General features: G+C 38.6%; 1 protein-coding gene and 1 long non-coding RNA gene across 4 annotated transcripts; one reads left to right on the top strand and one right to left on the bottom strand.

Moving 5' to 3' along the window:
* The first annotated feature begins 126 nt into the window (after positions 1-126).
* Positions 127-15,407, top strand: LOC5509919 (cytochrome b-245 heavy chain). Of its 2 annotated transcripts, XM_048721506.1 has the most exons (21): positions 127-308; positions 2,236-2,331; positions 2,796-2,906; positions 3,084-3,171; positions 3,267-3,403; positions 3,564-3,591; positions 4,201-4,273; positions 4,769-4,849; positions 6,078-6,210; positions 6,574-6,666; positions 7,216-7,287; positions 8,089-8,151; positions 8,545-8,599; positions 9,483-9,543; positions 10,251-10,287; positions 11,030-11,112; positions 11,539-11,659; positions 12,792-12,860; positions 13,097-13,221; positions 13,442-13,583; positions 14,299-15,407. In XM_048721506.1, exons 1-20 carry the CDS (start codon positions 264-266, stop codon positions 13,563-13,565), a joined length of 1,695 nt encoding a protein of 564 aa, XP_048577463.1. In that variant the 5' UTR covers positions 127-263; the 3' UTR covers positions 13,566-13,583; positions 14,299-15,407. The 2 variants fall into 2 exon arrangements, with proteins under 2 accessions (XP_048577463.1, XP_032234812.2); XM_032378921.2 differs by having other exon boundaries at positions 13,442-15,407.
* On the bottom strand, positions 2,204-4,880 carry LOC116616838. 2 transcript variants are annotated; one of them, XR_007306448.1, is made up of 3 exons: positions 4,199-4,869; positions 3,002-3,113; positions 2,204-2,648 (listed from the first exon to the last, which is right to left on the bottom strand). It is a non-coding gene; the product is annotated as an uncharacterized LOC116616838 (long non-coding RNA). The 2 variants fall into 2 exon arrangements; XR_004295487.2 differs by lacking the exon at positions 2,204-2,648 and adding an exon at positions 2,776-2,899 and having other exon boundaries at positions 4,199-4,880.
* Positions 15,408-16,532: the final 1,125 nt, after the last annotated feature.

Here is a 16,532-nt window from a genome sequence, read left to right as displayed (position 1 = left end):
GGTAAAGATAATATATGATATCTAACTAGACTTTATGTGGTAATTCAGTAGCCCACTTACACGTTCATAAAATGTCGTGAATATTTTAATATTAAAATTGCTCACACTACCCTACCCCTCAAAGAAGGAATTGTCTGGCAAACAGAAGATAGCTCGTGCGACAAATTATTACTGCTTTTTTCTTATTTCTCAAGGAAAGCGGAATCTTCCAGAAGACTGAAGCTAGAGGAGGCTCTGGTGTGGTTTGGTAGACGCCGAGAATCATGCCAAGTGTCCCGTGGAACGAGCTGGGCAGATATATAGTTGTGGTAAGTTTTATGAATGACACTTACCGTTTGTTTTTAATCATGACACTAATGGCAGTGGTAACTGCATAAATTATATTACCAGAATGGAAGTGTCTTATATACTAGATCCATCCTGAATATTCTAAAAATGTATAGGAATGTATAGAAAGGAATAAGTTTAATATAACACATACTCCTTTTAATATTGAACATCTGAGGGTAATATGCAAATTTAATACTTTCTGACCTAAATAAGTGTATATATGTGAAAACCGGAAAAAGAGGATCCATTAATTGAACCAATTTTGAAGTGTTTGATATTACACAGCAGATTTGCCATTGATAGGTACAATGAAGACCACCCCACCCCCTCTCTGTAGGAAATTTTCTACATGATAGCATGATGGGGGAGGGCCAGTAAGGTTATGAAGGGGGTATTATTTTGGAAATTCAAGAAATGATAGGCTCGTCTAAATAATTGTATAAGAAACACTTCTATTCTTTAGTACATTTGCATTGTTGTCAAATATTACAGTTTTCTGGAAAGTGTCAAATTGCAGGCCTGTACCCAGAGGGGGTTGTGCAGGGGTGCGTTTGTACCCCTCACAATGGCGGAAAGTCCACTCCCAGTTAGCAACATGCATGCTTTTTGTAGGCAGAACTATAAAGCAAAAGAGAATTAGATAAAAAAAGGCATTCTAGATCACTCTAGTATGTCAAAAATCTAAAATTCAAACGTGTGGGAAAATAGCAAAAATAAATCCCTTTTTGTTCCTTCAGGGGTGGTTAGATTTTTATCAGAAAAACCCTGGCTATGGGCCTGAAATGTCAAGTTTTTTGGGGTGTATGGTGTTCAAAATTGAATATATTTTAATGTGTGAAGTCTTTATCCTTGGTATTTTTTTGTTACCAAGTTTTGGTCCCTTTTTTTACCTTTTTACCATGTTTATAGCTGAGCATGAGTAGATCTAGGGTAGAGTAGGCCATCCCCTACCTCTTTCTCTGAGCTTTTATTTGAAAATATGAAAGAAAAATATTTAAAAGAAATCTTAGCTTTGGACCTCCTTATTGTAACTTGTTGACCCACCCCTGCTGCCTATCTGTACAGGACCCGAAATGATCCCATGACCCGAAACGATCCCAGGACCCGAAATGATCCCCAAAAGTACCCCAACTGATCCTGGGACCCGAAACGATACAGAGGAGTCCCCGAAATAAACCCCAAGGAATTGCGGTAATGGACAAAGGGAAAGCAGAAGAAATAGTTGCAATTCTTGAAGCATAATTAAGGGTTAACAGCGACTCAATTTCTATTAAAAATCAATATCCTCACTCATATCTAATTTGCAGTCTTCCTCTCTTTCTTTTCTTTCTTGTGCTGCGCTTTTCTCGCATGGAGAAGAACAAGAAGTTTTTTGCTTCTTCTGTGTCATGTATATCATCAATCTTTATCAGGTTGACAACCTGGATTTAGTCACACATTTGAGAAATTGAGTGCCTTCACTTTTTCTGAATTAATATTTTCAGCCAATTCCTTCCCCTCCACTTTCTCACCAGCTTGCAGCTGATCTCTTGCTTGTGTTCCTTTGGCATTGTCGTTCCCTCCTTTGCTCCTTCTTTGTTTGGGTTTTTCCGAGGTGTGTGTGTGTGTGTGTGGGGGGGGGGGGGGGGGGTGTGGGGGGGGTGGGGGCACCAAAAATATGGGGGAAGCATAAAGGGGGGCATGGAAAATTTTGTTTCACCTGAAGGGGGGCAGCTAATTTTTCCCCTTACTTTAATCAAAATCCTCACGCCAACCCCCTCGGGATAATAAATGAACTTTCCCAAAAAAGAGATATCTGTCCTTGTATTTTTGTCCATAATGTACAGTACTGTGTGTTTTAGGAAAAAATGTAACAGTCTTTAAGATAACAGTATGAAATGCACAATGAATTTTTACTTTTCACAGATAATATGGGCAGTTATAAACATCATTCTTTTTGCAACAACGTACCATAATTATGGGGTAACAAAGAAATATACATATTTACGTGAGGTCATCAAGGTAAGTCATGCCTCCGCCCTGCACTTAACCAATCAAAAAGCACCAAATATAATCCATTAGTTTGAATAAAGGAAGTCAGAAAACAGTTCAGCTGTTTGAGTTGTTGATGAGAGTTCACACAAAAAAAACAATAAAAAAAACCCAATAGACTTATTGATGTCCTAGGGCACTCTCCCAATATGTCAAGAGCTATATTTTTGATAAGCAACTGTCCTGCTATGCTTGCTCCAGGATGATGATGTGAGATTAGAGTTGGGACCGCAAAGCACTGTTGTAAATCCTGGAGACCACTGACTAGGTACAGCGGTGTTGACTGGCTGTTAAAAGAAATCAAAATAGGGAGAAGGTTCTGTTTTCAGTCTGGTATTTGTAAAATCCACTTAAAAAAAGCCAGGGGCCTGTGGGTTAGAATTAATGTTAAAGATTTTATATATATATTTTTAATATGTGTTGTGTTTGTCTAGAATGGACTTCCAATTGCAAGAGGGGCTGCGATGGTCCTGAATTTTAACTGCATGCTAATCCTTCTGTCCATGTGCCGTAACCTGAATTCTCTTATAAGAAGGCACTGCAAGGTAACAATGATATGGATTATATAACCATCACTATGACAACATCATCATGACACCATCACCTTTACACAATCACCATGACATTACGACTCAATTACCTTTATTTTAGCATCATTTCACCATTGCTAGGCATATAACCTTGCTTGACACATTTTCATTCTTGTTGTCCATTCTCATCAGAGCACATGTATGGCCCCTGTCATCCGTGTACTGGACAAAAGCATCACCTTCCATAAGTACATTGCTTACACGATTTGCTTTTTCACAAGTAAGTATACCAAATAAATAATCTCAGGCAAAATGTGAATTTCCCACCTCCATAAATAAATCATTTGAAAATCACCTTAAATGTTTACTTAATAGTTGTCCATGTTGGAGCTCATTGCTACAACTTTGAAAACCTCATCGATAGCTGGAGCAAGGAGAATGAGATTGATGCAAAGCTCAGCCAACTGGATGGAGCTGATAACTGGGTCAACCCTATTCGCAGTGAAATGTCGGTAGGTAAAAGAGGTTCAAAGTGTGCTTTAGCTAAAAGACACACTTCAGCTGAGTCCTCTGATTCATTTATAAACCCTTTCATCAGGACAACTGTGTGAGAGAGCTAATTTATATATTATACTGTTTTTACTAACACTAGCTTATTGTTCTTTGTCACAGAATTCAGTAACAGAGCTATTTAAAACAGGTAACACAACCATCAACATTATAGAAAACTCATTGGTCCATTTAGGGTCATTCTTAGAAATGTTTCCATCACATCTAATTTCCAAAATCATATTTAAGACAGACAAACATGAATTTGAATTTCCCCAAAATACTTGGGGAAATTTTACCAAATACTGTAATACAGCAAAACCCCAATGACCCCCCCTCCCCTGTAAAGGTATTAATTACTTCTGTAATTCCCATAAAGTTATAACAAGTTTTCTTTGATTTTTAGAAATTTGAAAATGGTAAAATTATTCTCAAGGAGCACTCTGGCGCTCCCCCCCCCCCTGTATGGAATAGTCTCATTAAAAAAAAATAATCTCTAAACTCCAGACTGTGCAATGAAACCAGCCTTTTTGATAAAGGGAAATTTTGGGAAACATGTTTCCTAGGCCCATAACTAGGGGACGAGGTAGTGCACCCCCAACCCTGAATATCAGCCCAAAAGTAACTCCTCCCTCCCCCACCCCCCTTCCCTCCTCAGGAATTTGCAATTCCTTGTGTGAGTGGTCTTACTTGCTACAGATTCTAGCGATAAAAAAATAATATACCCTTCAACACTAAAAAGCATGAATTTGTCTTACAGTTGCAGGAGTCACGGGTGCCGTCATCACATTGTGCTTGGTTGTGATGGTGTCGTCATCAACAGAGCTAATCAGGTTTGTGTGGTATTTGTCATGATAATAATGATGGCTGTGATGACAATGATCGTTATAATAATGACTGTGATGATGGTTCTGATGATAATGATGATAATTATGGCAATGATCACTGTGATAGTGATGATAATGATGATGATGATGATTGTGATGATAATGATGATGATCATGACAATGATGTCTGTGATAGTGATGATAATGATGATAAAGAAAGTGATTCATGATAAAAAGGTTTAAAAATTTGTTTATAAGTTAATTATTGATGATGATGATAAGGATGAAAATGATTAGTTATAGTGGTGACTGTGTTGATCATTAAAGTGTCACTAATAATGATGACTGGATCATAATGATAATTGATAATGATAATAAAGTTGATTATGAAAATGATTGCTGCTTTGATGATCGTAGTTAATCATGGTTATAATAATGAGGCTTGTTGATAATTCTGAATTTTTTATGATGCCGAAGATGATGATATTACATTTTGGACAGGAGGTCGTACTTTGAAGTTTTCTGGTATTCTCATCACCTCTTTATTATCTTCTTTGCTGGTCTTGTTGCTCATGGATGCGGGTAAGTCTAAATTTGGGAAGGTCCTCTGGGGGACAGTTCCAGTACCGCGCGGTTAAACCAGCCTGTTTGTTTTAAAATGGCGGCTTTTTACCGGCGTACTGTGATATTTCGATGAATGCTAAGAAAACTAGACCAACTAAGGCTATAATTTTCTTTATGACTCCCTTATTATCAAACAAATCTGTCATCTTTTGTACAGTATGGTTTTAATGCTGTACAATTGGTCATAACAGCAAATGAGTCAATACTAGGTAGTCTCTTGGTGTTACGGAGCACCAGCACCAAAAACCCAATGGAACAAAAGCCAAAAACAAAGACCTTAGAACGAGACAATGGAATAGAGTACAAAGGCCTTGAGCACCAAAAACAAAGCTCTCCGTAACACCAAGGAATACCCCATACTACGATTGTTTGTTTTCGCCAGAACACGCGCGCATACGTTATTCAGCACTGTCCCTATGGGCAAGGAGAGTGGATGGGGGCAATTATAGAGTGCTAAAATGGGACTGTGCTCTGTTCGAAATTCATGCTCGAAAACAGTCAATATCATGCGGAATAGCCAAAAAAATGGTCTAACAACCTTTGATTTTCGTATAAATACAATATCATGCTTTTAAACGTCCAACGTTTTTTTTTTAACATCCACAGCAAGAGGCTTGAGATTAATTAAAAATACCTCGAAATTGAGTACATCAGCTAAATCCTCGCTGCATGTAATCTATTTTATGAAAAATTGGTAAATTTCTTCTTATTGCTCTTGGATAAAGTGAACAAGATGAGTCTATGTGTTTTTTTCTGTATTTTTATGCTCCCCAATATAGTAAATACAGTAACTTACCACCACCCCTAAAACTCCAAGCATAGTAACTCAAAAATACCCTTAAAGCCGCATTGTCACCAGTTTACTTCCGGCCGATTACGTAAGAATCTCCGATGATTTTTAACGGAAAACACGAAAAATATTTCAAAATATAGAAAGCAGTGTGTCTATTGGAAGTTTCTTTGAGGATGTGATTGCTAATTTAGTGCGGATGGCCTGTTAAATATGTCGGATTCGAATAGATTCTTTTGTCTTTTAACGGTTGAGGTTTCCGTCGGACCTCCGGAAGTAAACTTGTGACAATGCGGCTTTAACTTAACCCCAGAAAAACTGTTGGCCCTTCCCATCCCTTCCCTAATTGTTAAGAGCAATGTGACCTATGTCCTGAGATGCCATTTTTACTGTTAGGGAAATTCTGCGGTATCAGACCAACATGGATAAACACGATCCGGACGTGTGCAGAAAGCAGGAAAACCTGGCCACTTGGGGGGTAAAGGATCCGTGCCGTGTCTTACCGGAATTTGAGGCAGCTGGTGCCATGGTGAGTACTGGTCAGCGGTATCTGATGCAGGCCAAGAGAAAAAAGTATGTTGTTTATACAAACGCCGCTGAAATCTTATTTCATATCATACATAATTAGTTTCAGCTGTTCAGATTTCACGGTCAATTGCAGCATGGTTTGCAGGGACGCGGTCATTTTAACTGTACACTTGCAGTCTAGTCCCTAGCGTTCGTTTTGGGTTTCCTGTGCTGATTCGGGTTTTCTGTGGCTAATGATATGACGTCGCCCTCTCTTACCAGTCCCTCTTGGCTCACAGCAAGCCACCAAAAAAGGGAATAGGCTGGTAAAATGTGATATTTGTTATACTAGTCACGTGATGATAGTCTTTGCGTCATTTTTCAGACTTGGAAGATTGTCCTGCTTCCCATGGTTATCTATTTTCTTGAGAGATGTTTGCGGTTCTGGCGGTCCATGCAGCAAGTCAAGGTCGTGAAGGTGGTACAACCATGCTTTCATCTGATTGGTTTAGAAGGATATGCCCTAACTCTGATTGGCTGAAAATTTCCTAAATTTAATTGGTAATCGAGACAGTGCTGTCATTTAAAGGGTAGTCACGTAATTTTAAACACGCTGTTCGATTGTTTCAGGTTCGATTGACTGAAAATATCGTCATAGTTCGTTCTATGATTAGTCAAAAATAAAGATGCTCGTAACTCAAAAAACGTTTTTTTAACATTCTGTCTACTATAAGGAATCCTTTGATCTTGCTGGTATTGCTAGAAAGACTACACAGAAAAACTGTATGGAATAAGTAAGTGTCTGTGCAGGCATTGTGAGTCCCGGGAAATGATAAACACATGGTTGAAGTTGTTCTGCGCCTCTCTGAAAACAGATTTGTTTTGCTGACGTTTCGAGCATCTGTCTTTCGTCGGAGCAAAAGCAGCTGATATCTGATTGGTTGATCCTGATAGGGCTGTATCTTGATTTTTAAAAAAAATATGATCTCGTAAATGAAAGAAAACAAACTGTCCTTGTTATTTATAGGTCGTGAAGCATCCGTCACGAGTTGTGGAGATTCAGATGAAGAAACCAGGATTCGTCTGTGAGGCTGGGCAGGTACAGAATTTTTTAAAGAGGATCCCTCAGCCGCCATTATTATTGCCCCAGCAAAAAACTAAGTGTGAGAAGGCATCTATTTCCCAGAAGAAATTTTTGGGACTTAATTTTATAAATTTACCTCCTGCCATGTGTTTTATATATCGGCGCCCCCTGTCTTAGATCAGTCCCCCCCCCCCTTTCGGGAAATCCTGGATCTGCCCCCTGCTTCCATCGACTGGTTTGTTAGGAAAGCCATTGCTGAATGAATTGTTGAATGAATTTGGTAAATCAAATATTTTCTGTTTTTGAAGAGTTATTTTGAAATTTCGGCACATGTTTAGTCTTCCAAAGTTTAATGAAACCAATTGCAAAGGTTTGGCTGACAGGGGCTTTTTGACTAAAATTGAAGTGAGCCGACTAAAACTATCAGTGCAAATGGGAAATGACAAGTGTCAAATGACAGCTCTGTTATCGAAAAATACCGTGGGACTCCTCATATTTCTTCTGAAATAAAAAAAATGTGATAAGTTTACTTATAATAAAAACCAAAGTGGCAATTGGAAATATAACTACCATTTGTCCTTCGCCAATTGCACTGTTAACGTTTTTAAAATAGATGTATTGTTTGTTATATGCAGGCCCCCCCCCCTGGCGGCCAAAAAGTGGGTCATTTTTTATAAAGGAATCTTCACTATTCGTTTTGCGTATAATACCTATGACTGCGCACCCCCCCCCCCCCCCCCCATTGGACAATCCTTTGAAATTTTAAATCCACTTAAACCGTTTATTTGTCTTCTCCCAATGATCTTTAATTTGCAGTATGTGTTTCTACAAGTACCCAAGATCTCACAGCTTGAGTGGCATCCGTTTACGCTCACATCTGTAAGTATCTGTGTACTCCTTTCCCCTTGCAAGGACCGCTTATTATCCAGTTGAAAAAAAAAGGTGAATGGCTGATTGGCATATTTTCACTTTTTGAAAAATCTTCACGAGGCTTTTATTTGTAAAATACAATAAAGATACTCCGTAACAGCTGCAGAGCAAGTTTCTCGCAAATATTTTTATAACGTTATTCCAGGATCCGTTATTTTAGGTACCTGGGGCCGGTTCCTAGAAGGCCAGATAAGAGTTATCTGTAGATAAATGCTTATCCAACGGATAAATCCTACACAACAGATTACTTTTGTCCGTGGATAACTTTATCAAGCCTATCAGGAACCGGCCCCTGATAGGTAACCATATATTGCGAGGGTGACTCATTCATTCTATGTCCAGGCCCCAGAAGAGGACTACTTCAGCCTCCACATCCGGGTAGTTGGCAATTGGACAAGTAAGGATCAATAACCATATTCAGTATGATGTCAGTGACATAAACCTATTTCAATTAAGGTTGCACCCGCGAATTATAGTATCGTAACCCGCAGTGGTTCATGGGTAACGTATAAAATGGCTGAATCCTGGTCTCTTGAAGCCGTGTGAACGTTTAGAGGTACATAAACAAGAATACTGATGCTTTCTAAACATGTGTTTATTTTTATTTACGCTTATTTTTTTATTTATTTGATACCCATGAAGCACTGCGGGCTACGACACAGATTCTCCGAGTGTAACCTTATTTATTTGATACCCATGAAGCACTGCGGGCTACGACACAGATTCTCCGAGTGTAACCTTATTTACTTGATACCCATGAAGCACTGCGGGTTACGACACAGATTCTCCGAGTGTAACCTTATTTACTTGATACCCATGAAGCACTGCGGGTTACGACACAGATTCTCCGAGTGTAACCTTATTTACTTGATACCCATGAAGCACTGCGGGTTACGACACAGATTCTCCGAGTGTAACCTTATTTACTTGATACCCATGAAGCACTGCGGGTTACGACACAGATTCTCCGAGTGTAACCTTATTTACTTGATACCCATGAAGCACTGCGGGCTACGACACAGATTCTCCGAGTGTAACCTTATTTACTTGATACCCATGAAGCACTGCGGGTTACGACACAGATTCTCCGAGTGTAACCTTATTTACTTGATACCCATGAAGCACTGCGGGTTACGACACAGATTCTCCGAGTGTATGTAACCTTATTTGAAATGGTGTATACCAGGGGCACTATATATGGTGCCATGGCCATTATTTGTTGTTAATGACAGTTTCTACAGTTCAATGGTTTCCATGTATTTTTTAATGTCTTTTTGAAGCTGATCTCGCCAATCAGCTTGGAGCTGGAAACCAACAAATTGCAATCGATCAGATGCCAAGGTGAGTAGAATCCAACACATCCCATGCCCAAATCACAGGTAGCCCAAGCTCTTTTATTTGTCCCTATCGATTTTACCGTAAACATAGGGTGAAAATCAAAATTAGTGAAAAATAAAAAAGAACTTGTTGAAAAGACGTGTGGTCTAGTGTTGTGTTTATATTTACTTTTTGCGTGTTCTTTGGTCGTATTAGAACGCCTTTTTCAAGATTCAAGATTCGCGATTTGAAATTTTAAACGAACGGAGGGACAAATAAAGAGCTTGGGCTACCTGTGCCCAAATCAGTCTTAACGCAATTGCTCGTGTAGCAATTGGGTTATGACCAAAATGCAAATCGATTTGCTACCGAATCCTGAGTAGTACCGAACTGATCCCGAATTATGCCGAGCGGATTCCAAAAAGTACCGAGCTGATCACTAATGATGACGAGCGGATCCCGAGAAGTACCAAGCAGATTCCGAGAAGTACCAAGCTGATCACGAATCATACCGAGCGGATCTGGAGGAGTACCGAGTCGACCCTGAGTAGTACCAAGCTGATCCCAAGTAATACCGAAACTATTTGTGTCGAGAAGCAAGCCTTAAATCATCGATTTGCTCCATTAAGCGTCAACGAAGCCCCCAGGCAAATGTTATTTTTCGGCTCGTCGAGTGAAGTTTATTGTAAAGTTTTTATGACAGGTTGTGTATCACGGGTTCCCTTTTTCAGGATCGCAGTAGATGGGCCCTTTGGGACAGCAAGCACGGTAAACATAATTTTTATTCTCAATGAGGATGATGATGATGATGGTCGGAATGGTCATGATCATGATGATAAAGGAAGACAAAAGATGATCGTGGTGGTAACGATGATAAAGATGATCGTGGTGGTAATGATGATAAAGATGATCGTGGTGGTAACGATGATAAAGATGATCGTGGTGGTAATGATGATAAAGATGATCGTGGTGGTAATGATGATAAAGATGATCGTGGTGGTAACGATGATAAAGATGATCGTGGTGGTAACGATGATAAAGATGATCGTGGTGGTAACGATGATAAAGATGATCGTGGTGGTAACGATGATAAAGATGATCGTGGTGGTAACGATGATAAAGATGATCGTGGTGGTAACGATGATAAAGATGATCGTGGTAGTAACGATGATAAAGATGATCGTGGTGGTAACGATGATAAAGATGATCGTGGTGGTAACGATGATAAAGATGATCGTGGTGGTAATATGATGATGATATTAAGAGAAGGACAAAATAGATATTGATTGTTATGATTATGATGATCGTAATGGTCATGATGGTGATGATAAAAGAAGAAAAAAGAGATTCTTGTGATGGTAACGATTATGGCAACATAAAGGCTTCTTATTAGAAATGATTATGTTGTTGCTGGTTGATTATGATAGTGATGGTGATGATTTTGATGGACACTAAAAGACTTGTCTTGTGATTCAATTGATGAGGATAGAATGTTATGTTTCATTTGTAGGACGTATTCAGATATGAGGTCGTTATGTGCATTGGTGCTGGAATTGGTGTCACTCCATTCGCTTCCATTCTCAAATCAATCTGGTATGAACTATACAAGTACAAATAGGTTTAATCGGGAAAAGGTCAATCAATAAGCCATGAATTAATGAAATACCGTTTTTACTCGTGTATCAGATGCTACTACTACTACTACCTGTACTAGGTTTTTCAAATCTTATTTTCGATGGAAAAGAAAATTTATTACCACTGGGAAATTAAAAAAAACTGGACACCGGACAAGGATGCAAGGGACGTTAAAAAAAGGATAGGGCACAGCCACGCCCTTACTGCTCAATATAGAAAAACAAACCTTGAGGCACGCGCCCACTGGACCCTATCGGACTAACAGCACTATAAGCTGTCCGGTGTATAAGACCGCAATTTAATAATGGAAGCTTATCTTCTTATGGCGATCAGAAAAAGTTTTATGCCAGTCTACCAACGAGTATTTTTTAATTTTCTTTTCAGGTACCGCCATAATCAGGACCTGGAGAACTTGAGAGTGAAGAAGGTGTATTTTTATTGGATCTGCAGGGACACGTTTGCCTTTGAGTGGTTCTCTGACCTCCTTAAGCACATTGAGATCCAGGTATGAAAGGTCGCGACGATGATGCTGTTGGTCATGAGATAATGATTACGTAGATGATGATGGTGATTTGATCACGGGAATTAGGATACTTTGTCAGCGATTTCTTTATAAAATAAACAAAAATGAATCCCCAATTTATGTTGAATAATGAACCTTATAATCCAAAATGTCCCCTGTCTTCTGAGTTAGCGAAATCCTTTTTAGTTGCCTCTTGTTATATTTCTATTTCTCTTGTCTAAAATCCCTAGCGAACGTTGTTTTCAAGTCTCGAAACATTTAGCTAAATACGAAGTTAGGTTCGGAGAGAGCTCGGGCTTGTCACGAACACTAAAGAGGCTATGGTTACACAGCACCGTTCAAATGTTTCGAGACTTGAAAACAACAATCGCTAGGGTTTTTAGACAGGAGAAATAGAAATTTAACAAGAGGCAACCAAAAGGATTTCGCTAACTCAGAAAGCAGGCGAGATTTCGGATTAAGGTTAGAAATCTTTTATCGGTTAGTTAAATATTCAACACAAATTGGGGATTTGTTTTTGTTTATTTTATAAAGAAATCGCTGACAAAATACCCTAATTGCCGCGATTTGATAATGATAATTGTGATGATGATGATGATGATGATATTTAAGATCGAGATAATATTAGTGAGGTTGAGGGTGATAAAAATGAAGATGATGATGATCATGATCGATGATGATCATGATGATAAGAATGGTGGCGGATGATAACAGTCCTTGTGATGAAATGGATGACATAACGATCATGATATCGCGATTAGTGCGGTGTATGGGCTATGAAGCTTCCATAACTAGGGACCTTGAGATTTAAGATGACAAAGTAAAGACGATGACGCACAAGCTGTATTTGTCTTCGGGCTATAAGAAAAAAGAAAAGGATGATGGTAATGATGTCCTGTTAGTTTCGATAACGATTTTTTATGTTCTGTTACTCACATGGTGCAAATGGTTAAAGGGCAAAACTATTATTTCTGGTCAATATTGTTTGTATTTAATGATTATATCAATTATTGCCATATGAATGGTAATTGACGTAGTAGTAATGATTATAATCATGATGACGATGATTGAAATAATTTTGATGATGTTAGAATTGATTTTGTTTTTTCTTTAGATGGATGAGATGAACATGCCAGGTTTCATACAAATAAATATCTTTCTCACGGGATGGGACAAGAAACTGGTAAAGTAACCACAATTCACTGACCGCTCATTTTCTCTATCGTTTTCTTTTTTTGCCTCGAACAGTAAAGTCAGAAAATTAATAGCTTTTAGTTGGTAGCCTACTATACTATAGCACCGTTTTTTTAGGCTCTTTGCGGCTTTTCAAGGGCGACTGCAAAGAATGGAGGGTCTTTAAGCCCATGATCTTATTGATAATTGGTTGATACACAATGTTGATTTTTTTATTGGTTTTAGGCAAACCAAGTTGTTATGGAGAGGTCTGCAGACAGGGATCCCATCACTGGCCTTTTTGCACGCACAAAGTATGGACGGCCTGAGTGGGCAAAGATCTTTAATGAAGTTGCTGAGGCACACAATCAGTAAGTCTCTCTATGCATGTTGTAAACGTTAGCATTGTGATGAATAGTAAATTTGTCCGGATGTCCGTCTGTCTTTATCAAGCCTTTTACCAGCCCTTTCTAGTAACCCTAAATATATCCATTGTTATTTATTGTTTGTAGGATATCTGTTGGTGTGTTTAGAACAGGTTCAATAGGGCAGCTTTCCTGCCCATTGTCTAATGTTCGATTTCGTTTCTAGGACCTCTGTGGGGGTGTTCTTCTGTGGTCCATCAGGTCTTTCTCATGACCTTCACAAGATGTGTACTCAGTCATGTGACGAGACCAAGGGAGTCAGGTTTTTTTACAATAAAGAGAACTTCTGACCTGTATCACAAGACCAGGGGATAACTGATTATCTACAACAATGAAAACTTCTAGCCTATATCACAAGACCAGGGGATAACTGATTATCTACAACAATGAAAACTTCTAGCCTATATCACAAGACCAGGGGATAACTGATTATCTACAACAATGAAAACTTCTAGCCTATATCACAAGACCAGGGGATAACTGATTATCTACAACAATGAAAACTTCTAGCCTATATCACAAGACCAGGGGATAACTGATTATCTACAACAATGAAAACTTCTAGCCTATATCACAAGACCAGGGGATAACTGATTATCTACAACAATGAAAACTTCTAGCCTATATCACAAGACCAGGGGATAACTGATTATCTACAACAATGATAACTTCTAGCCTATATCACAAGACCAGGGGATAACTGATTATCTACAACAATGAAAACTTCTAGCCTATATCACAAGACCAGGGGATAACTGATTATCTACAACAATGAAAACTTCTAGCCTATATCACAAGACCAGGGGATAACTGATTATCTACAGCAATGAAAACTTCTAGCCTATATCACAAGACCAGGGGATAACTGATTATCTACAACAATGAAAACTTCTAGCCTATATCACAAGACCAGGGGATAACTGATTATCTACAACAATGAAAACTTCTAGCCTATATCACAAGACCAGGGGATAACTGATTATCTACAACAATGATAACTTCTGACCTGTATCACAAGACCAGGGGATAACTGATTATCTACAACAATGAAAACTTCTAGCCTATATCACAAGACCAGGGGATAACTGATTATCTACAACAATGAAAACTTCTAGCCTATATCACAAGACCAGGGGATAACTGATTATCTACAACAATGAAAACTTCTAGCCTATATCACAAGACCAGGGGATAACTGATTATCTACACAATGAAAACTTCTAGCCTATATCACAAGACCAGGGGATAACTGATTATCTACACAATGAAAACTTCTAGCCTATATCACAAGACCAGGGGATAACTGATTATCTACAACAATGAAAACTTCTAGCCTATATCACAAGACCAGGGGATAACTGATTATCTACACAATGAAAACTTCTAGCCTATATCACAAGACCAGGGGATAACTGATTATCTACAACAATGAAAACTTCTAGCCTATTTCACAAGACCAGGGGATAACTGATTATCTACAACAATGAAAACTTCTAGCCTATTTCACAAGACCAGGGGATAACTGATTATCTACAACAATGAAAACTTCTAGCCTATATCACAAGACCAGGGGATAACTGATTATCTACAACAATGAAAACTTCTAGCCTATATCACAAGACCAGGGGATAACTGATTATCTACAACAATGAAAACTTCTAGCCTATATCACAAGACCAGGGGATAACTGATTATCTACAACAATGAGAACTTCTGACCTGTATCACAAGACCAGGGGATAACTGATTATCTACAACAATGAAAACTTCTAGCCTATATCACAAGACCAGGGGATAACTGATTATCTACAACAATGAAAACTTCTAGCCTATATCACAAGACCAGGGGATAACTGGTTATCTACAATAAAGAGAACTTCTGACCTGTATCACAAGACCAGGGGATAACTGATTATCTACAACAATGAAAACTTCTAGCCTATATCACAAGACAAGGGAAAACTTTTCTTCTATGAAAAGGATAATTTATAATCTCTATAAAAAGAATAAGAAGCTGTTGCAATCAGCTTTAAGTTTTGTTTTTTTTTTTATAAAAAAAATGTAAAGAAAAAAAGCCTGATATTCTGTGAATTTATGCATTGTGCTTGAAAATAATAAAGAAAAATATTTGCATTCGCTCATAGAATTTGATAAACCCATTGACCACTGGTTATTTTTAGCAGAATTTATAAAAAAACAGATGCAACCCCCCCCCTCCACGTAAGATTGGGGGGGGGGGGCACAACACAGAAACATTAAGAAAATATTGGGGAATCATAGCCATACAATTTTATAAACCTCTACCCACCTCTCATTCCTCTGTGCTAGCGTCCCGTCTTGGCCCGACTGGTGCCAATGTATGTATGCTAGTGTGCTTCTAAAGTTCACATTTATGTATACATACTCGCAAGGATAGTTTGGCTATCCGACGGAGTTTTAGACTAACAAAGGTCGCATGCGTGATCCGCACAATTGGCATCACGCTAGCCCGGTCGCAGCTCTAGATCCCACATGGATCTGAGCTGTGGTTTAAAGCACTTCGTTCGAGTCGAAGTCGCCCTGCAGGTTTTTTTTTGCCGATGAAGTTTAACTGAGGCAAACCGGCTATGCCATGCTGACGAGTCCTAATAAGGACGAAACAGCTGTCCATGGTTGCCGAACTGCACGGGTAATAGACTGTGCTAGCGTCCCGTCTTGGCCCGACTGGTGCCAATGTGTGTATGCTAGTGTGCTTCTAAAGTTCTCATTCCTCCCCAGGCTCTCAAGAATATACAGCAAAATCACATAAAATGGCATATCTTCAAGAGGTTTAGGCATAAATGCATGAAACTTGTCAAGTGGGCTTTTCTTGTGAAACTGAAAAGGACAATGTATTTTATAATTATGGAAACTAAGGTCACGTGACTAAAAGGTCTACGAAAATTGTATTATTTTTAGGTATCAGCTGCCTGCATACGACTGCAGCTTGAAAATTGGGATATGTTTAGAAAAAACTTTAAAAAAATTCTTTTTGGGTTGAAAAAGAAAAAAGCACAAAATTGCATTTTTTTTATTTTTTTTTTTAAACTTATCCCGAGCTGTAGCTATGTACAAGCGGCTAATACCTACAAATTAATTCAATTTTCGTAGCATTTGGTTAAGGTTGGAGGCAGAAGCAATTACTATAAAAAAAATCCAAGATAGCCACCTTTTAGTCACGTGACCTTGGTTTTCCATGGTTACAAGATACATATTTTGTTACTGTTTCACAAGATAAAC

The sequence above is a fragment of the Nematostella vectensis genome, chromosome 14 (genome assembly GCF_932526225.1).
Source record: "Nematostella vectensis chromosome 14, jaNemVect1.1, whole genome shotgun sequence".
Lineage (NCBI taxonomy): Eukaryota > Metazoa > Cnidaria > Anthozoa > Actiniaria > Edwardsiidae > Nematostella > Nematostella vectensis.
The sequence above is the reverse complement of the archived record's forward strand: the minus strand, read 5'-3'. Positions and strand labels throughout refer to the sequence as shown.

What these genes read in the sequence shown, in the direction of transcription:
- LOC5509919 (XM_048721506.1), top strand. Translation starts at nt 264, where the DNA reads ATGCCAAGTGTCCCGTGGAACGAGCTGGGCAGATATATAGTTGTG. An exon ending in CTTGTTGCTCATGGATGCGG is followed by an intron (nt 4,850 to 6,077) that starts GTAAGTCTAAAT and finishes TTTTACTGTTAG; the next exon opens with GGAAATTCTGCGGTATCAGA. An exon ending in CCTTTGGGACAGCAAGCACG is followed by an intron (nt 10,288 to 11,029) that starts GTAAACATAATT and finishes TTTCATTTGTAG; the next exon opens with GACGTATTCAGATATGAGGT.